The 22,038-nt window shown below is 32.0% G+C and overlaps 2 protein-coding genes across 2 annotated transcripts; one reads left to right on the top strand and one right to left on the bottom strand.

The window, feature by feature from the left end:
- Window positions 1-239: 239 nt before the first annotated feature.
- On the bottom strand, window positions 240-2,096 carry LOC106758023 (chlorophyll a-b binding protein CP29.3, chloroplastic). Its single transcript, XM_014640912.2, has 2 exons — window positions 1,365-2,096; window positions 240-742 (listed from the first exon to the last, which is right to left on the bottom strand). Exons 1-2 carry the CDS (start codon window positions 1,878-1,880, stop codon window positions 422-424), a joined length of 837 nt encoding a protein of 278 aa, XP_014496398.1. The 5' UTR covers window positions 1,881-2,096; the 3' UTR covers window positions 240-421.
- Window positions 2,097-16,004: 13,908 nt separating this feature from the next.
- On the top strand, window positions 16,005-21,451 carry LOC106757945 (cytochrome P450 90A1-like). Its single transcript, NM_001317278.1, is given in 8 exon segments — window positions 16,005-16,609; window positions 17,827-17,976; window positions 18,070-18,318; window positions 20,407-20,493; window positions 20,641-20,719; window positions 20,823-20,929; window positions 21,014-21,147; window positions 21,228-21,451. Coding segments are annotated over 8 exon segments (1,425 nt in total). The 5' UTR covers window positions 16,005-16,093; the 3' UTR covers window positions 21,331-21,451.
- Window positions 21,452-22,038: the final 587 nt, after the last annotated feature.

Below are 22,038 nucleotides of genomic sequence, written 5' to 3'. Positions count from 1 at the left end.
TCTTAGTTCATTGATTATAGTTTTTCATCACCACCCACAAAGTTCTTTTTGTTCGTACATATGATCTATAATCCAGTCACAGTTGTGAATAATTAATACAAATTATATTTTTCTTCTATATGATCAAAAAAAGGTTATAATATTAATTGAAATTAACTTAACATCGTGCTACTAATTTTCTATCTCATGTTCTATTCCGGTGAATAATTGTAAAGAACAAATAAATAAGAGACATCATGTTTGGTTTTAAAATCAAAGCAACGTAGGTTTCACCAAATTACTAGAAAATAGCGTACAACAGGTAGAAACGTACATAGCCTATAGGGCATGATATTATAGGTAGCAGTTTTCATAGTTTGGGTATGCCGAAAAGAATTAATAAAATTAGAGGAGTAAAGTTATATTATATAATACATGTATGTCACTTGTTGAAAGTAGCAATAAAACTGATGGGACCTTTTCCAGTGACAGCAGCTTGAATGGCAAAGATGAGGAAGACGACCATGGCCAAGCGGGAATGCTTGATCTCTGCAAGTTGAAGTCTGGCTTTTTCTTCAGGGTCGTTGGCCAAACCCAAAGGATCGAAGAACTTGCCTCCTGGGTACAACCTTTTCTCTGGGTCAAGTTCTGCGTTTCTTTGAAACTCTATGTATCCTATCACTATCACCTCGATCCATATCAGTGTTGTCAATGAAAATGGAAGTGGAAGTCCCAGGTAAGATGATCCTTCCACCAGCTCTACCTGAAACACCATACAACAACAATTTCATAATAATTCCATCTAAACTCTTCTCTTTACCTTCTTCTTTTATCATCAACTCATCAAAATTAGTTTATTTAGACTGTTTAAATTCAGAGTGAAGTTTGCTTTTACAATTTTACTGTATTAAATCAAATTTCTAATATATTATAATGATTTATTGAAAATATCTGGTGGCACTATGCGCGTCAGTGGATTACAATAAGACACGTCGAAGGTATGTTCCTGTATATGCTGTCACTGACATGGGACCACGCAACGTTGTCTGAAACTCATACACACAATACAACAAAACAAAAAGACCATTATATCCCACAAAATAAATTAAGAAAATCAACATCTCCATCCAAATTCTATGGTTTTGTCAAAAAGTTCAGCATCCAAGTTTTCACACGCAGAAAGATATCTTCACTATGTCGTTAACCAAAGGAGAATCGAACAAACCAAAATGTAAAATCACGCAAAAGAGTAATCAAATGTTCGATATCTTGCCTGACAAAAAAATAATGCCCAGCTTCTAAAAAATGGCGAAATCCAAAACAGAAAGAGCAAAAGGGTATCGAAAAGAAGAATCAGTTTAAGGAAAGAGACACTAAAACGGTACCTTTCCGGCGTCTTGCCATGCGACTCCAGTGAGAGCCTCAACGGCCAAAGCACCGAGAGCACCCAGCATTGCCCACCTTCCGTGAATGACTTCGCACTCGCGGAACCTCTGAATCCCGAAAACCTCCGTGTATGGCTGAAACGGCGTCGGTTTGACCTCTGCAACCTCCACCCTTGTTCCGATGATTTCGCCGGCGACGTTCTTCGCAAGGTTCTGATCCAGCGAGTCCAGGTCAAACTGCAGGTACTCCGCGGGCTTTGAGAACCCGAACGGATCGAACCCGCGGTCGCCGATCAAGCTTCCGTCGAGCCACTCCGGTGGCTCTGCATTCGGGAACCACACCAGGCGATCACCGGAGGAGGGTTTCACTTTGACTTCCTTTTTCTTCGGCGGCGGCGGCGGCGCCTTCTTGGTGCCGAAGTTGAAGAACGCGTGGAACCTTCCGGTGTTTAAGGTAGTTGGGCTGTAGAGACGGGTGCCGAAGAAGTATGATGTGGTGGCTGCGATGGAGGCCATGTCGGGTGTTTTGAAGAGTAGTGAGGTGTTGTTTATGGGTGGAAAAAGTGTGGGAAAAGGATGTTTATATATGAATATGGTTAAGTATGTTCTTTCGGTGTGATGGATGCAGAGAGGAGTGAGTGTGTGAGCATAAAATGTGGCTTATCTCTCAGCCTTATCTGCCATGGGTGTTCTTAGATGCTTGGTCGATTGCTGCTTCACATTTATTTTGTGGTCCTCGTGGAAAAACATCATTTTTTTTACATTCACATTTGTTGCTTTCCCTTGATTTTTTTTTTTTTATGCCTTCCAATTATTATTTATTTTATACTTGCAAAATAAAAACAATTAATACGTGAAATTATCTGAAATCACCATGTATCTACGATTTCAACAAAAATTTTACCTACAACAAAGCCGAGTCTGTGTATGAAACGTTTACATACGTCATATAGAAATTACTCGACATTATACAGCGTGTTTGTGTGATGTGAATTTTTAGTACTTTAGCTTTTGCACTATTCTTAGATGTTTGCATGAATACTCTGTTCAAAACATTCTCAAATACGCGGTTTTTTTTTTTTTTTAATACTAATGGGCCATCTTGTCCGTTATTTATAAAACTGAAACATTGACTAATATTACATGGCAGGACCAAGTTACATGTAGTCCAGACGAATTCGATGAGTTTTTCATTAAATTAAAAAAATTAAAGTTAGTATTTCAATTTAATTATTTTGTATTAAAATTGTTATATGTGGGAGCGATATTTTTATAAGATGTGGTTTGCAATTCTAATGACTTCCAATTGAATTGAGTTGAAGTTGTCTTCTATTATGATCACATTTATATTTTATTGATTACTTTTTAGATTTTGATTTTTTTTAAATATAACTAAGTGTAGATTAATTTTAAACTTAGGTAGTGTTATAAATATAAACTTCTGGATTAAAAAAAAATAAAGTCTTTAAGAATTAATGTTACAAGAGGAAAAAAATGACATTGATGAGGTCTTTGGATTATACTTGAAGTGGAAAATATGTGACGGTCTTGCATCAAAGCTTGACTGAGATGGAAAGAATGGGTAAAAGGAAGGGACTTATTGGAATGGGATGTTTGATGGGTTATCAGAGTGACAATCATTTGACCGTGATTTATAGACGACTAACCAAAAGATTGTGGATGGTACGAAAAATCTCCAGAAGACCTGACATAGGTAGGATAAGATTGTGAAGGAGGATGAAGAGGTAACTATGGCATATCATATTGTAACATAATAGGGTTATTAACATAGATAAAATGGTAATAAAAAATATTGTATTAAAGGTAAGTTAACCTTATCGTCGAAAGATTGTAGAGATGAAGATGTCTGGATAATGTGATTTATGTACCACTGTATATACGGTGTACTATCATGCAAATGGTCATTTCCGGTGTGGTGTTCTTTGAATAAATTATTAGAAAAAAATTCAACAACAAGCAAGCTTTTGTCATGTGCATATGTATTATAAAAAAAATTATGAATTTGAGGTTCAAAAGATATTTTCTCAACATGATTACTACCATCAATGTCTTTCCTAATAAAATTATATAACTAGTGGTGTGATTGTGGCCATTTTCTCTTTCTTCCGTTTAAACTTGACCACAATAATCATCTCGTTTATAGTCTATACCATCGACAAGACATTTGAACTCTAGTTTCGTTTGGTTAAGAATAAAAATTATTGATCCACCTACACCATATCTATTTTCATTCCAAACCCACATGTGAGTTGTAGAGCATTGAGACAATCAATAACTACTCGTATCCAGAATGAAATGGATTAACAAAATCTCAATTAACTAAATAAATGTTCATATTGTAGAAGTGAAGTGAATCCAGGGGAACTTGTTTCTATTATGATTATATTCATAGTTTAAGTCTATAATAATGTTATATCATGAAATTCACATGTTGTAATTTTCTTTATTTTTTTATGTAATATTAATTTTAAAGACTTTATTATAATTATTTTTAGATATTTATATTTCTAACACTATTTAAGTTTAAAATTCATGTTTAAAAAATATCAAAAACTAAATTGATATGAAGTTGATCTTGAAAATCGTTTGAATATATAACGACTTTAATGTAAAATAATTAAATTAGGGATCATGATATGTTATCAATTTTTTTAATAATTTTTTAACAATAGATTTTGTTATTATTTTATTGATATGTATATTTAAAATAAATCAATCACAAACTATCACATAAACAATGATAAAAAAATTGTCAGAAAAAAAAAGTTATTAAAAAAACTTTTTCCTTAAATTAAAGTTGTTAAGATCCATAACCGTTTTACTTTTCAAGTTTAATGAAAAAATGGTCCTCTATTACAACGATTTGAATTTAAAAGTCTTATGATGTAATATATTAGTCAATTGTTTATTTTTGTAGTTAACGGACAAAGTTGTACGATTGTTGTAAAAAAACCCAAAGACGCACATAGTAGTGAACTGTGCAGACTCTATAATAATTTTTCATATTCAACAAGTCATGGAGTTTTGTGACAGCAGAATTCAAATAGTGAAACATCATGTTGCTCTGGCAAGAGAAAGTTGGGTGAAAGGGGAACACGGGCTTATAATACTGTAACATTACACTATTACATACTCATAATTTAAACTCGAGATTACTGGTTAAATAATTTTCCTGGTGGCAGGGGTACCTAATTCAGTAATTGAATATTAACCCAAATATGCTTATTATGCTTATGCATGAAATATCAACCAGACATTGTCTTTACACGCAGAGAAGTAAATAAATTTCTGAAAAAAATCTTGAAATAACAAATGACTAAGATGTATTGGTGATAAATACATCCTACATAAAGACTAATAGCTTCTTCAATTAGCTTCTCTAGATCTGGTTATTTTCCTAGATTAGCATGCTTCAGTATTATGCTGTCACATAAAACCAGTATAATTCCTCAATTCACGCTCAGCAAGGTTCAGTTTTCTTTTTACTATAATGGCAAAAGGAATAGTGACGCTTAAACAGAAAAATAGTTGTTATTTTCTTGACATGCCAATAATATGAACCCATCTTTTACTCTCACTAACATGAAGTAAAAAGCCATTAGCTTAGCTTAATTCTCACTCTAACGTGTGACATGCATTCTTATAGGCATATAAGCCCAGCAAACACACATGCATGAACAGTGGATGTATGGATCAGGAACTACTGTTGTGAAAAAAGGAAACCTCTTTCTAAATATTCAGAATAATGGTGACAGTGAGAACAAATCGGGACTACCGTTTTCTGAACAGCTTTAGATTACCGAGATTGTTCTTATCAGAATTCACATGTACTACAGAGATAAAACACTGAGTTTGATTAGTGAACAGCAAACTCTATTCTATTATAAAGTGGAGTGATAATTATACACGTGTTGGGTGTCGGAGAGTGTCAATGGAAAGTGAAGAATGGTGATGGGCACAAAGGTTGCAAGGACATGCCTAAGTGGAGTAGATGGGCCATAATCTGTGCATTAAGGAAAATAAAAAGTGAAAACAGGAATTAGAAATGGCTACAAATTATTCAGCACCATGATTTTGCAGGTGTGTTTGTTTGGTGATAATCATGATTTCACCTATAATTTTAGTCCTTTGTCAAATCCCATCGTCCTCGACAGTAATCATTCTCAATGTCAGTTCCAAACTGTTACTAATCCTCCCATGTTAGTCTTTTCTCATTTCCACGTCTCATCTACCATGCTTACTTCACACTGAACTACCTGCCCATCATTAATTACCCTTTTATAAATCATCTTTATACCAATAACTTATATAAACTTTTCTCAGTAATACAAAATAACTTATATCTGAGTCTATTTAACCATATTGTGATATAAATGAATCGAAATTGGATCTATTAAGATAACTGTTTGCGAAATTTTCTTGTTTGAAAGAAGAAAAGGAAAAAGTGACACGAGACTGTGATTAAAGAGATGTGATAGTCAAAGATGTGAATGGCATATTAGGATACCATAAAACTACAACTATGGTGAAAAGAAAACAGCATGCCGACCATAGACAGTACACTTTTGTAATATCTGCTCCCTCGTTTACGTTAGGCACCTTGCAAGTCACAAGATCATCACTAGTACACTGTAACCAAGTACTTTAGTCTTTTCAACTTCTAATCATTTTCTTTCAACACCATAAATAATCTTCATTGCTTTATGCTTCAAAACAATACCCATAGTCGAATGAACAATGATTGGAGAGGAATCAATTTTCAATGCTTGCAAATTGCAACGTTGGAAACAAAACTAACCACAACTCAAAAAGATTAACAGTAATTTAGCCCGCAATTAATGTCCGTCAAGGTAATTATCACTGGTTTAATCAGAAAGTCTTCCAATAATTATTGGTGTTCATTTAAGATTACAAATACCTAACATTTTTCCAATATCCTTGTCCAATCACAATTCTTCCAATGCTTTTGCTACCTAAAAATTAATAAAGGGTTCTGGTTCACTCTTTCTTCTGTTTTAGCTTTACGCAAACTCAATTTCTTTGCTTTCAAGCCCAAATTATTTTGCATTGCATTTAACCTTCCCTTTTATCACCAAAAAATGGCAGCTGCGTGAAAAAAACAGACATTATTGTTTTTCAAACGTTGTTTTCGAATATTGAACATAGGACGATGCTAATAAGAGTACCTCAAGTACAAATTCCTCTATCAAGACAAGCGATATATTAGTGCATAGAAGGAATAAAGACATTGAATTTCAATTTTAGGTTTAAATCCTTTAATCGTCCATATTTTTGGGGTGTTTTTCCAATTTCATCCCCTTTTTATTAAAACTTCCAATTTGGTCCTCAAAAGAGCTAATTTTAATCAAATTGACCATTTTCGTTAAAAAAAGTTAACACCGTCAAGTACTTGAACAGCAAAGTGGATGAGGTGTTAATGTTTGCACGGGTGGCATTTTTAGTCATGAAAGGTGTCATTGATACGATGAAACGTAGCTTTTTTTCAAAAATTACACTTTAAAATATATTATTAAATCTGATTAGGGATTTAGGGTTAATAATTTTTGTAAAAAGCCACCCTTTGCCTTCTTCTCCCTTCCAAAACTTCATTCCTTTAATCATCGGATCATGGCAAGGGTATTCCAACTTATGCACAATGTTCAGGAAAAATCTTGCACCAACCCCTACAGCCAAATCAATAGTGTAATGGTCTCTGGTACCAAAAAGTTTGAATAATCAAAAGCAAAACATTCTACATGGTTTGCTGAATCTCCTCTTGTTTCTATCACTGTATTAAACCAAACCCAAATTCATCCTCTTGTTTCCTCTTGCTGAATCTCCGGTGAAGAGGTGCTTTCAGTTGAACCAAACCCAAATTCATCCAACCCATCAAAGGACCCTTCAGGTAACCCATCCAAACCACCATCACTTTCCTTCACCAACCCTTCCACCGCCGCCGTCACCTCTTTCTCGCCGCGGAAAACATGGTGCCCACCTTCACTTCGTGAGGTTTCAACGGGTTTTCCATGACACAGCCTCATGGAAACAAAAATCCAGAAGCTGAATTCAAAACATTAGACAAAATTACCAGGAAGTTCGGATTTTTAGATCAGGGGAAGTTCCAAAAATGGATTTTGTTTTCTGGCCTCTTCCAGGTTGAACAATGGGACCCTGAAAGGAGATCAAGACATGCAGTTTTCTAATTGAGAGAGGAGGGTTTAAATTTGGGAGGGTAAAATATTGAGAAAATTAAGAAAAAAGGAAGCAAGCTTTTGTGAGTAAGACAATGAAGTGGAGGTGCTGCACCAGGAGTTCCATGGCGTCCAGCTCACCGGAATCCCATAAATTTATTTTTTATTTATCTTGCAATTTTAGAATTTTTTTGTTCAATGAACAAGGATTATTAACAATTTAATCGGAAGAATCTATGCTTGAAGATTTCTGGAATCTATTGTGTCTATCTGTCTATCTCGGAAGAAGATTTTTGGGTAGATTACTAGGTAGGATTTCACGGTCTTGTAACGAGGATGTTTTTTTTATATATATTTTTAATCAAATATTTTTGAAATCAACCACGTAACATCCAACTTATGCCACGTTTTCAAAAAATTGACACATCATCTTCCTAGTTGTGCAAACGTTAACACTTCATCCACTGTGTTGTCCAAATACTTGACGGTGTTAACTTTTTTTTAACGGAAAGGGTTAATTTGATTGAAATTGGTTCTTTTGAGGACCAAATTGGAAGTTTTAATTAAAGGAGGATGAAATTAGGAAAGCACCCCGAAAATAAAGACGATTAAAGGGTTTAAACCTCAATTTTATAACTAAATTTTATAACTAAAACATGACGAGGTAAAAAAAAAATGATGAGTTTTTTTATTTCCTTTATCAATCGAAACATAAATGTTAGTATTTTATTTTGGTTCAATAAGAATATAAACAATAAATAAAGAAGTATATTTGGTTCCAGTTTTACTCATAACCAAAACCAAATTCTTTTTATGTTCCGATTATCCTAATTACTGAGTCCAAATGTAGTTTTTTTTAAATATTTTTTATAAAAGGTATTTCGCTTTAGTTATAACCTAAATTAAAACCAAATACTCATTTCTACTTCAATTTTTTTATAAAACTTTACATAAAGACTAAATAATAATTCTTATATAAACACAATATAAGTACATATAATTATGAATTATAAAAAATAAATAATGTAGCGTATATCACAAACATATATATATATATATATATATATATATATATATATATAGACACAGACACTAAACATACAAAAAATACCTTAATATAAATATAAAAAGAAATATTAAAACATATGTATAAATAAATAATTTTTATGAACTTAGGAGCTTGAAATTAATTGTAACCAAACTTCCAAATGTTTAGAGTATGAACTGAGCAACTAAAAATCTGAAAAGAAAACACACAAAAACATTACATGATTAGATAACAATATATATATATATATATATATATATATATATATATATATATATATATATATATATATATATATATATATAATATGGAGAAAAAAATATATCATATGCATTGGAAAGAAAAAGTTGAGACGTAAAGGAGATTGAAAAGTGGTGACCTTGATTATGTTCTTGGTTCTTTGGCAAGTGAAAACATATAGCTTTTCTCAGTTAAAATATTTAAATGAAAAATGAGATATTTGAAAATTTTAACGCATCTTTTGACCTAAGATAAAATCTCTTCTCTTAAATAAAATAATTAAAAAAGATAATGAGAATTTTAAAAATTTCATGCATCTTTCAATCTCAATTATGGAATAATCGAAGTAAAATATATATATATATATATATATATATATATATATATATATATATATAATTTTAGTTATAACACAACTAATATTTATAAATTTGTAAAATTTTAAAATTATCACTACATTTTTTATATACTTAATTTTCTTCAAAACAAAAATATATCGCGTGAATTAAAATAGCCATTTGCATGTTAAGTTGACCTTCTTGTTAAAGGTGTCTCATATGGAGAATTAATTAATAGATGTCTGTGAACATTAAAAACATGTGAAAAAAAGTAAATTATTCCACGGAGTAAAAGAGAGAATGAAATGGTAACACAAAATATCACTATATGAAAAGGTAAAGAAAATGGAATAGATATTTAGTGACAGTAACACGTAGCAGTAATGTGGCCTAGCTAAATTTGCATGCATGTGCCTGCATAATGGATGAATGTGGTATACGGACATTATACGTGGATTATTATTATTCGTCAAATATATAAGAAGTACCATCAAAATTATTTAAATAAAAATTGAAAAGAAAACTGGGGTACACGTGCGAGGACTGACACGTACTACAAGCATTCGTGAGAAGAAGGAAACCAGAAGCGGACACGTGAGGGTGTTTGCTGACCAGGGACCATCTTTGTTTTGACTCTGTGGCGTCATCATTGTCTCATGCTATCTTAAAATTTTGTAAATTTTTTATTCGATGACTTCGTTAAAATGAGGTAAGTAAGTTCCAGCTTTTTTAATTATATTTTTTACATTCTTTTCTAAATTTTAACACTAAATTATAATTGTTGCGTTTCTTTTATATTAAACGTATACACATTTTACTATCTTTATATTAAACGTATACACATTTTAATGTTAATTTAATAATAATGATAGTTGTGATGATATGATCTATCACTTCATTAGAAACATTTCATGTTATTCTATTTAGAAATAATGATGGAACGCTCACGTAATAACTTATATGATAATATCTATGACATTTATTTAGCTAAAATAAACCATTTTACTAACAAATATTTAAAATGAATGATATGTAATAAAAATAAACAAAATAAGTTAGATTTTATTTTCTAAAATAAAATTAATTTTATAAAAAAAATAACTACAAACTTTTCATTATTTTTTCTTTATTCTTTTATTATTTATCTTTTAATTTAAATAACTATATTTTTTATTGTCTTTCTTTTTCTTTATTTTATTTTTTATTCCTAATTTAGGAAAATGACAAAAGGTAATAGAGAAATAAAAGAATTTGGTTCTGAAATCAAAAGAGAGAAAGGAACATTTGCGAAGAAAGCATAGTTTACAATAGTAGGTGTTATTCCCTCCACCACCACACATTGCTTCCTGTATGTTCTCGTTTTTTTTATCCTTCAGTAACAGATATGAATATGTGTTTGTTTCTTAAATGGATATCCACATTCGTGATGTGACAGATATTCACATCCGTGACGAATATCGCATGATTTTGCAAAACTTTCTCAACAATAGCATTTGAATAGAACTCCACAATTTGTAACCCCTCAGATAGGCCCATTTACTTATTGCGATTAATCTTGATAGGGAAATCTTGTCGGTAGAGGCGAAATGGAGATAGTTTTTTTCCATCCAGTTATGATAATCATTGATCCAGACGAGAAGGCACTTAAGGGGCCATAATAGAACAAACCCAATTTAAACCGAAGCAAAGAGAGCGAGGACACCGTGGAAAAGGAAGAGGAAGAGGAAGCAGTGGCACCAATGGTGAAGTTGGGATCGTACGGTGGTGAAGTTCGGTTGATGGTTGGTGGAGAGGAATCTACTCCGGGGGAGACCATGCTTCTTTGGGGTATTCAGCAACCCACGCTTTCCAAACCCAACGCTTTTGCCTCTCAATCTTCTATGCAACTCTCTCTCAACACTTGTGGCCACTATCTCTATTCTTCAATCCCCTTCTTCCTTGGTATCCTTCTCTCTGACCTTTCCCGCTTTAGTTAAAAAGATTATTGGTAAAAAAACTTTGATTTTGATCATGGGTTGTGTTCTAACTTGATGACCCACTTGAGCCCAAGTGTGATTTCCCTTTTCACAAAATACTGTGGTATTGATTGTTATTTCGTAAAGGTGGAAGGTTATGATAGTCCTGGTTGATGATTTGTACTATTGAAGCTCCGATTTTTAGAAAACGAAAATCAATTAATTTCACATTGGGTAATCATCCATGTTTTGATCATGGTTTGTGTTATAACTTAATGACCTAGTTGTTTTTTTAGACAAAACATGATTGCCCTTTCCATAAATGTTGTTGGTTAAAGTTAGAGTCTTGCCCTTTCCATAAATGTTGTTGATTGTTGTTGGTTAAAGTTAGAGTCTTGCAGCAGCCATCCATTGATTACGTGTGTTATTGAAGCTTTTAATTTGCAAAAAAAAAAAATTGAACAATAAGAAAGTAGGAAGATGTAGAGTATTTTTTAAATAAAAAAAATGATGAAAAAGTTAGAGTATTTTTTAAATAAAACAAATAATGAGAAAGTGGAGGAAGCAGATCGAGTGATGGAGAGAACAACACTCTACAATAGTTAAGAAGAGAGCAATAAAGTCTTCTTACATCTATTTGTACCCTTATTTCACCAATTTCACTCTCCTTATTTCCAGCCTAAAATTCTAAGCTTATATAATTTTGCTGCATACATCACCAACAATTACTATTCTCACCCATGACTTGAAACTTTTAATTTTACATCAACCCGTATGCAATACGTGCCTTAAATAAATCGCCAATTAAATTAAAGCTTAGATATAGAATAAATTTTAATTATATTTTTTATATTTATCTCTCACACTTTTATTAAACCACAAAAACACGTCCTTAGGTAAACTCGTTAAAATACCCTTAACAATTAAATGTACTAACTTGGTGAATTAGACTATTAGTAAAATAAGTATTATGTAATTTTCGTATATGTCGTTTGTTTTCATATTAATTGTATTCTCTCTCTATATATATATATATATAAGCATAGAGGAAGATAAATAAATTTTATAAAAAGAACGACGCTAGAAAATGTTCAACATGCTAGCAAAAGGTTAACTTTAAGTTTCATTATTCCATTTCATTGAAATTGTTTTAACTATTGTGTCATGTCAAGTATTAGTTTTACAAATTTTGTTGAAATATGTCAAGTATTACTGATTTGCTCGCCTTAAGTAGAATGTAAATAACTAATACAAATATATAAATATTAGTAGATAAAAAAAATTATTACCAGCATAATTATAAATATAAAAACTGATACAGATATTATAATACCTATTTCATACTTTGCGAATTGGGATTTTATTTCACATGTTTAAACTAAGAAACTAATTAAGAAAGTGAGATTTGATCCAAATTCCGCAAATTTGGATCTTAATCTGTCTCTAAACCACTAACACAGCTACTACTACATTCCACCATGCAATATAATAATATTTTTTCATAATATGTGCTCTTATTAAATGGTGTAGGTAGGTATAAAATGAATAAAATTTTAAGAAAAATAAAAAAGCATGTTTTGTTTTGGAATATAAATTAATCCATATGATGAAGCATATAGTTGTAAGAAGTGAGTTGAAAATCAGATAGACGTGTCCTTTTGGTTGTTCCGGTGGAATAGTTTATAGATCGGAGATTATTATTATGATTAATTAATTAGTGGGATAAACAAGAGTATAATGATGTGCGTTATGGCAATGATACGAGGTGATGTGTTGAACCACATGTTCCCTATGTAACAAAAGAAAACAAATGCATGGACCCTTCTAAAGGGACATCAACCCATTTGCTCCTTCGACAAATCCATTATCCCCAATAAACTTTTTCTTTTTTACTTTTTAAATATTTTGAGAACATGTTAAACTGCCTTTTACAAAAAACGTAAATCAAATAAATAGTGCAAGTAATAAGTCTAAATTGTTTCTTACATAAACTCATGTTATTCAGAAAAATTATATTTGTTAATTAATTAAGGTTAACAAAATTTTGAAATAATAAAAAATATTAATTTTTAGTTATAAAATAATTTCAATACTGTAAAAAAGCAATTAAATTGATTTAATTAAATATATAGTAAGTATGTTGTCATGAATGAATTTTATGATCCAATTTTATGTAAAAATATCAAAAGATATATGCTTCTGATTCATATTCAAGGATTTAACATGTACTAAGTTCTAATTGTTCTTGCAATTTTCATTATAATTTATATTAAGTTAATTTTTCTAATAATATGAATAATTAGTTGATTCCCATTTATGATTAACATGTGAAATCTATTATCTATTAGGTGTGGTATCTCTATTTGACTTTCCAAGTTATTTTTCAATAAATAAGTACTATCAAATATGCATACAATAATTATGAACTTAAAAATATAAATAAAACAAGACGGGTGGGAAAAATATATATTGAATAATAGAAACTAAAAAGTTAAGATAAATCACATTCAACCTCTTCAATAAAAAGTTAATTACTCTTGTACATTCTAAACTTAATTGTTAAGTGTGTCAATAGAATAACAAATACAATGACAGTCATACTTCATAAAATGTATTATTTATACTATTATTTATTGACCCTTACTTATATGGGTCTAAGCCATGTGGTCTAATAACTTGTTAATATTGAATTTTAATATTTAATTATTGATATTTTGACTTTAATTTGTTAATTATTGTGACTAATAGGTAGTTAATATGATACCATCTTGGTATAATAAACATTGGTCGAATATATGTCGACTTAATCCCAAAATAATTTGTATGCTATCATGATTAGTGTAACTTAGACGTATATAGTTCAAATGTTAATTAAAATAATTTCAAGATTAATTCTTATAAAAACAATAATGAATAATTATGTATTATTTTATTATTTTTCTCTTTAAAACAAGTATTTATAATTATTAATGTTAATTGTAATTATTTGCCTAATATTATTTTTTTGAAAGACATGAAGAGGAAATATAATGTATATCAATATTATTGCGAATAAAAATGTTAAATGAAAAAGAATTCGTTAACCATAAAAAACATACTATTTGTTATATATCAAATTAACTATTTATAATGACCATGTTTCAATAACTTATACAATATTTTTTATATAGTTATATTGTGTCACCTAGTCTCACTTATTGTTACAAATCACATAATAAGTTAATAATCTACTACAAAAATGTCACTCAGTTTCACTTATGATAGGTCCACCTCCACCCATCATAATAAATTTAACATTTATTACAAAAATGTCATCAATTAATTTATAATAACAAGTGCAATAAATATTTCATAATTAGCAGTCATTAATTACTTTTTTTAATGTAGAGATAAAAAAATGCTTAATTTGTCATACTATTAATTAAAATAAAATAATAAATTAATTTTTAAATATTAGAACTATCAAAATAAGTCACTTAGCCTGATTCGTATAGATTGATCATCTAGTGAGTCAACCTAACACAAACTTATTAGTGAACTCAATAAATTTGAATTCGACTCTATCCATTACGATTTTATGAACTAAATAGTTAACTCATCAAATTAAAAAAAATTACACATTTTTTTTCTTCAATCTAACATTTCTTTTAATATATAACAAAAATCAAACTTATTTTAAAAAATTGTTTCGAAGTGTCACGAACATGAGTATTTTTTTCTTTTTTTTTTAAGTTTGTTTTTGTTTTGGGTTAGACATTTAAGTTGAGAGTAATGTGAGATTTTTTTTTTATGTTTGGATTGTTCAATCAACATGGTTCACCACTTGTTCAACTAATATGAATTGGATTTTTTTCATGAATTTGATCCATTTTTATTGTATTAACTATAACCACAGTAATTGATTAAATTAATGTATTTTTATTTCATAATTTAATTGTATTTATATTTAGAATTTTTTTATTATTATTATTATTGATGAAGATGTTTATTAATTGTTTAATACTAAAAAATTAAAAAGTACGTTCTTTTTCACGTGTGTATTTATTATTTTTAATATTAGCATTTAAGTATAATTAAATAAATATGAATTACGAATTTAATCCCATTTAAGACTTGTGTACTTCAACTGAGAGATATTTCTACAGCAAGCATAGGAACTAAAGAAGTACACAGGCAATATGGATATTCATCTTAACACATTGGTACAACTAGTCAATACACGCTGCTATTTTCACCTCATCCAGTCTTCAATGGCTTCTTCTTTTTTGACAATGAAAAAGTAAAAAAAAAAAAAAGTAAAAAGAAAAAAAGCTTTTTAATTCTTTACCGAGTTTCCTTTATCACACCCCAAAGTCTTATCCTATGAATTCCACGTTAATTTCATATAATGTTGGAGATAATAATATTTAAACAACATTTTTTTTATAACATTTAAACATTAATTATATGATTGGTTAAAAATTATTCCATAATCAATCATAATAATCATAAAAATAATTGTGGAGTAATTTTTGACCAATCAAAAATTGACACGTAATAAATATTGTCTAAATATCATTATTATTTTGCTTTCAGTTTTAAAAAAATAAATAATAATAAATGCAGTGAATGAATTCAAAATTAATTAATTTTTTTTAATTATAAATTATAACATAAAATAAAAGGAGTGTAAAAATTGAAAAGGAAAAAAAAAGGTGATGTGAGATAATTTGTTTGGCCAGAACAGATCCTTTTCTTCTTCATCTTCTAGACTCTGAGCACTGGGCACTCACACACAGAGGTACCCCCACCCCCTCGTGGGCTCCTCCGCTCTTCTATTAATACCCTTTCTCTCTCTCTCTCTCTTCCTCTCTCTCTCTCTCCAACCATTCAAAAAGGTTTGGTTGGGTTTATATCCACAACACTTCCTCTTTTCTCTACTTCTTCTGTTGCAGCAATGGTTTCTCTGCCAACACTCCTCTTATTGTTCGCCGCCTCCGCCGCCGCGATCTTCCTCCATCGCGCGTTCAGCCGGCGGAAGTTTCGGCTGCCGCCGGGGAGCTATGGCCTGCCGTTCATTGGCGAGACGCTGCAGCTGATATCTGCGTATAAGAGTTCCAATCCGGAGCCGTTCATGGACGAGCGCGTGAGGCGCTACGGCTCGATCTTCATGACGCACGTATTCGGCGAGCCGACGGTGTTCTCGGCGGACCCGGAGCTGAACCGGTTCATTCTGCAGAACGAAGGGAAGCTGTTGGATTGCAGTTACCCCGGTTCCATATCGAACCTGCTCGGAAAACACTCTCTTCTGTTGATGAAAGGCGCTCTGCACAAGAGAATGCACTCGCTCACCATGAGCTTCGCCAACTCCTCCATCATCAAGGATCACCTTCTCCACCACATCGACCGCCTCATCGGCCTCAACCTCGATACCTGGTCCGATCGTGTTACTCTCATGGACCAGGCAAAAAAGGTTAAATACTTATAACAGAACATGAGAATATAAAATAATTTTAAGTGTATATTTTATGTTTTGTACAAGTTTTTTTGTCACTTAACTTATGTATTTGTTTGCACCTTTTTAAGTTGTTGATGTTGTTCGTCACTTAAGCTGTGTTAGTGTTTTGTGGTTTCCTTGTGAGAATTTTTGAATTTAATTTTTTCATACATGAATTACCGAGTTTTTAAATTTCTGTCGTGGTCACGGTTATGTTGCGTTTAGTCTACAGTATGGATTTTTCCAAGGTTTTAAATATGGTTGTGGTCGCGGTTTCTTTGTATTTATTGATTTTGCAGAAAAGATATGATCACAACAGTAGCAGTAGTCGCGGATATTTCAAGAATATTATGTTTGTAACGTTTATTTCATGACTTTGTGGATTACGAACGTGAAATTTTGAATTCTGATTAGAAAGGGTGTTACTAATAGTGTTTTAACTTTCCCAAATCATTAGCAGGGAATAACATATATACATGTGTGTTGCTGAGTCAACTCAGCAATGGCTCGGACGAGTTTGGCTGGTTGACTCAGCATATAAAGTACCTTATGGGGACTGTGAGTGAGAGAAAAGTGGTGGACCAGGTCCTCCTTATTGCACCTCAATTCCTCTGATTTTATTATCTAAATCTAGTTTTGTTTGTTTACTTGTTTAGTTGAAAGCTAATTAGCAACTTTCGTGTATGTGTCTAACCAGCACTGGAAAGTTTTAAAGCTTTCTCTCTGGTGTCTCTGATTGAGTATTTTTCTTTTTCTTGTTTTTGTTTTGATTTATTTAATTTTGGTTTAATGGGAAAAAGTTGTTTGTAATTAAAAAAGTAAGATGGGTGTGTTAGCATGTGATAGTGATGTGGGTGATGGAAATGGGTGTGGTGACTCAGATTCCATGGTTCGGTACAATGTGTCCAATTTTCTTGCACATGAGGATTTGTATGAGACGTTAATTTAAGCGAAAAAGGTTTCCTTGGGCTACAAAGGATAATAATCACACTCTGCATATTAAACGTTGGGTCATCATCATGTAGGGTGAGCATGCACATGTTTGAAGATGTTTGTATGAATGATACAAGACATGTGGAAAGGGAAGGGGTTGTTGCCTTTTAGTAATTCCTTTTCAACTACTCGTGTTTTTTAATTCCCCAAATTGGTAACAATGTTTGTGCAAATGATGATTATGGATAATTGTTTTCCAGATAACGTTTGAGCTAACAGTGAAGCAATTGATGAGCTTTGACCCTGATGAATGGACTGAGAGTTTAAGGAAAGAGTATGTTCTTGTCATTGAAGGCTTCTTCACTCTCCCTTTACCTCTCTTCTCCACCACATACCGGAGAGCCATCAAGGTTTTTCCCTCTCCTTTTCAAACCGTTTCATGGGTTAATCACAATATTAAATCTTTTTAGTATGTCATTACTGAATGTGAATTGAGCTTGCAGGCAAGAACAAAGGTGGCAGAGGCACTGACGTTGGTAGTCAGGCAGAGGAGAGAAGAGTATAACCAAGGGAAAGAGAAAAAGAGTGACATGCTAGGGGCACTGTTGGCCTCCGGTGACCACTTTTCCGACGACCAAATAGTCGATTTCTTGTTGGCTTTGCTCGTCGCCGGTTACGAGACCACCTCTACCATAATGACTCTTGCAGTCAAGTTCCTCACTGAGACTCCTCTGGCTCTGGCACAGCTCAAGGTACGTCACACACCTAAGCACCCACCATACTACTATTACCTTATTTATATCATCATCACATTATTCGTTACTGTCTTTATATGTGCCTTTTTCAAGTTTGTTTACGTAAAACATGATTCCACAAATATCTTAGTTTTTAAGCATTTTTTATGAGATTATTTCATTTGGGTTTTCTTGACCCAATGATTGTGGCTGCAAGCAACCCCACCACCCTGTCTATGTCCATGACCACCGCCACTCCACCGTGTGTGGTGTGCTTCCGTTGGAACCTCGTTTTCGTTATCTGATCCTTTATACTCTCTGTCTCCACCTCCACCGGTTTGACTTTTCCTTCTAATAAACGCCCATTCTAAACATTAATTATGGAAAGGTGTTTTGCTTAAAAAAAAAAATGGCTGACATGGTTACTACCTCCACAAGATTATTCTATGCCTACATAAATATAGTACTGCTATTTTTATTTTTTGGAATAATTCTATCTTTTCATGAATAAAAGAAATAATTGATTTGAGAACGTATTAAGAAGGAAAAGAAATGCTTTATTGGAAGATTCAATTATTTTGAAACATTTTTTTTATTTCTAAAATTGCAGTTATTTTAGAATAGAAGTAGTAAATTAGAGTTTTTTTGTTTTATATTCATATATCGTATGTTATTACTCTCTATTGTTAAATATCATGGTTTTTATTACTCTCTCTTGCATTCCATCGGTCATAATTATGGGAAGGAATTATTTTTTATCTGCTGAATTTTAAATATATATTATTATACTATTATGTGTCTTCTAATTTTAAATATTTTATATCGTGTCTTTTTATTCTGCAAAGTAATCTTACAAATATAAAAGAAGCAAATTCTTTATCTATCGTGATTTCTGACTATATTATGACAATCATTAGGAAAACCAAATTTTGTTAAGTTGTTTATAAAAGAAATGGTCAGTTCTATAATCCAAATTTGGAAAAGTATGTCTAAGAAGTTGTAATTAATGTAGGATTTCTTTTTTGTTTTCCCTAGGACACTGGCAGACACAGGAAAAAGATTTTATGTCTGGTTTTTGTTGTTTTGTGCACGTAAGAAATAAATACTGAATTGAAACCCTGTAGTTAAAGCCTGGGTCTTTCAAACTTTCACCGTAGACAGAAAAGAGGGTGGTTTGGGAGGGGAATATGGGGAGGTTTTGGTGGTCAGATTGAGATGGTGATCTATCCAAGGTCATTTCACCATTGACTCCATATATTTTCATTTCACCAATCAATTATTCTTACTCACCGCCCGTGTCCAAGTCCTTTGTCATTTTCTGTCATGATCCATATCACACTAAACTTGACATCGCAACAAAATCCCAACACAAGTGCTTTCAAATAATTGGATCTTCTAAATATATATTACAAACACTTTGATTCTTATATGCGTGGAGAGATAATCTTTTATTAGAAAAGAAAAACCTTTATAGCCAGGATTTGGTTTAACAGGGGAAATAAATGATAGTGTGAAAACGTAGTAGAAAAGTAGACAAGAAAAAAAAAGTTACAGGAGACAATGGTGGAACCAAGAGGCAAAATTATTACATTCAAACCTCACGCTTGGTATTGGTCTTTTTGACCTGATCACGGCCGTGTGTGGTGCAGAAAGACGGAAAGGCCCTTGCCACCGTGCGTCTGCTTCTGCATCTGCATCATCTGCTGCACTCTGCAGAAAGTACTTTTTGTGTTTGCAGAACTTGTTTTGCCGTGGACTTATCTCCTTGGACCTCTCGGTCCCATGCTCATGTCTGGGAATTCGTGTGGCTCTAATTTCAACGCCTATTTATGATCACACGTTCGTAGTTAAGTGAAAGGTGACAGTGTCATCTTAGTCTCAAACCCCACGTGGAGGATGACTATAACTTTGACTCCTTCAACTATTTGCAATAGCAGTAAATCCATTTTTTATTTAATCTGGTATCATACTGTTGATCCATCTATAAACGACTTATAACCGAGATTTTTAATGTGGCCGTTGATTAATAACACACAATTAACAATAAAACCGTCTCTGTCTTTGACACTGGACTATTTTTTTTGACTTCGATTGTGTTATTGACAGGAAGAGCATGACCAAATCAGAGCAAGGAGTGACCCCGGGGCTCCACTGGAATGGACAGATTACAAGTCAATGGTTTTTACCCAACATGTAAGTATACAGTATATACATATTACCTCAATGCTGAAAGTAAAATGAAATTAACAGTATAAGGATATCGAACAACAGCTACTGTTGATTTTGTCGGTGTTTTAAATCATGTCCTTTCCTTGTTTTTTAATCATTTGTGCAATACAGGTTGTGAATGAGACCTTGAGGGTGGCAAACATAATTGGTGGGATATTTAGAAGAGCAACGACAGACATCGACATAAAAGGTATAACCCACAACAAAAAGGTTGTGGAATTTAGCCTTATGAGAAAATGTACATTGCAATTTACCTACTGCAACAAAATTTGAATGCTGTATACTTGTAATAGGTTACACTATTCCTAAGGGATGGAAGGTCTTTGCATCATTTCGTGCTGTACATCTGAATCCTGAATATTACAAAGATGCACGCACCTTCAACCCCTGGAGATGGCAGGTACTTCAGTCGTTATCACTAATCTGAGATCGGTCTCAAATAAATTTTCGTTCTTGTCACTTACCAGTGATCAATATTTATCAGAGTAACTCATCGGAAGCAGCAAACCCTGCAAATGTTTATACACCTTTTGGTGGAGGGCCACGGTTGTGCCCTGGTTATGAGCTAGCCAGAGTTGTACTTTCTGTCTTCCTTCACCGCATTGTCACCCGCTTCAGGTACGAACATTATGCATGTTAATAATTATGAGTTTAATTTTTTAATCTATTTCTAATTTCGTGCTTTGAATTCATGGCAGCTGGGTTCCTGCTGAGGAAGATAAGTTGGTGTTTTTCCCAACAACCAGGACGCAGAAGAGGTACCCTATTATTGTCAAGCGTAGAAATGCAAACCATGTATAGCAACATGAGAAATTAAGACCGTAACAGGTAGACAAGACACAGAGGAAGCTCAGCGTAGATCAATTTAATAAGTTCATCTTCATCATATATGAATAAATTATTAAATTATATTTCACTTTTAGCAATTCATATATGATTTTAGTTAGTTCTTTTTCGAAAAAGTTTGCAATAAATTTGGCACAGTTTCGACTTGCTTTAATTATAACCTGCAATGGTTTTGTCCATCCTAAGGCATTAAATTAAAAAGTAAAATATTACGAACATCACTAATCATGTATGAGAACTCGTAAAACAGGGAACTATATTTGATTTATAATATATCATGAATTTTTTTTCCGTGTTAAGATAAATAATAAATATCATTTTTTTAAAATTTTGAATGATTATTTTGAGGATACACTAAAAATAAAATAAAAAAAGTTTATTAAAACTATTCAAATAAAAAATTGTAGAGTGTTTCATCCTACACCTCCAACACTTCATCCTGCACCTCCAAAAATTCCACTTTTAACCTTCTGACATCTTATCCTACACTTCCAACTTTTCAAAAGTTTCATTTTTAATTCTAATAAATACTTTTCATTTTCTTTCTCTCTCTTATTAAAAATATTCTGCACCACCTTAATAATAATCTAATTTAATTTAAAATTTAAATATTATTTAATATGTTAATAATTATTAAAATATAATTTATATAATAATAATTAT

This window comes from Vigna radiata, chromosome 3 (genome assembly GCF_000741045.1).
Source record: "Vigna radiata var. radiata cultivar VC1973A chromosome 3, Vradiata_ver6, whole genome shotgun sequence".
NCBI lineage: Eukaryota > Viridiplantae > Streptophyta > Magnoliopsida > Fabales > Fabaceae > Vigna > Vigna radiata.
The sequence above is the reverse complement of the archived record's forward strand: the minus strand, read 5'-3'. Positions and strand labels throughout refer to the sequence as shown.

Excerpts from the sequence above, each read along its gene's own strand:
- LOC106758023 (XM_014640912.2), bottom strand. The coding sequence starts at position 1,880 with ATGGCCTCCATCGCAGCCACCACATCATACTTCTTCGGCACCCGTCTC. Across the intron at positions 743-1,364 it reads CATGGCAAGACGCCGGAAAG|GTAGAGCTGGTGGAAGGATC; the intron begins GTACCGTTTTAG and ends ATGGTGTTTCAG.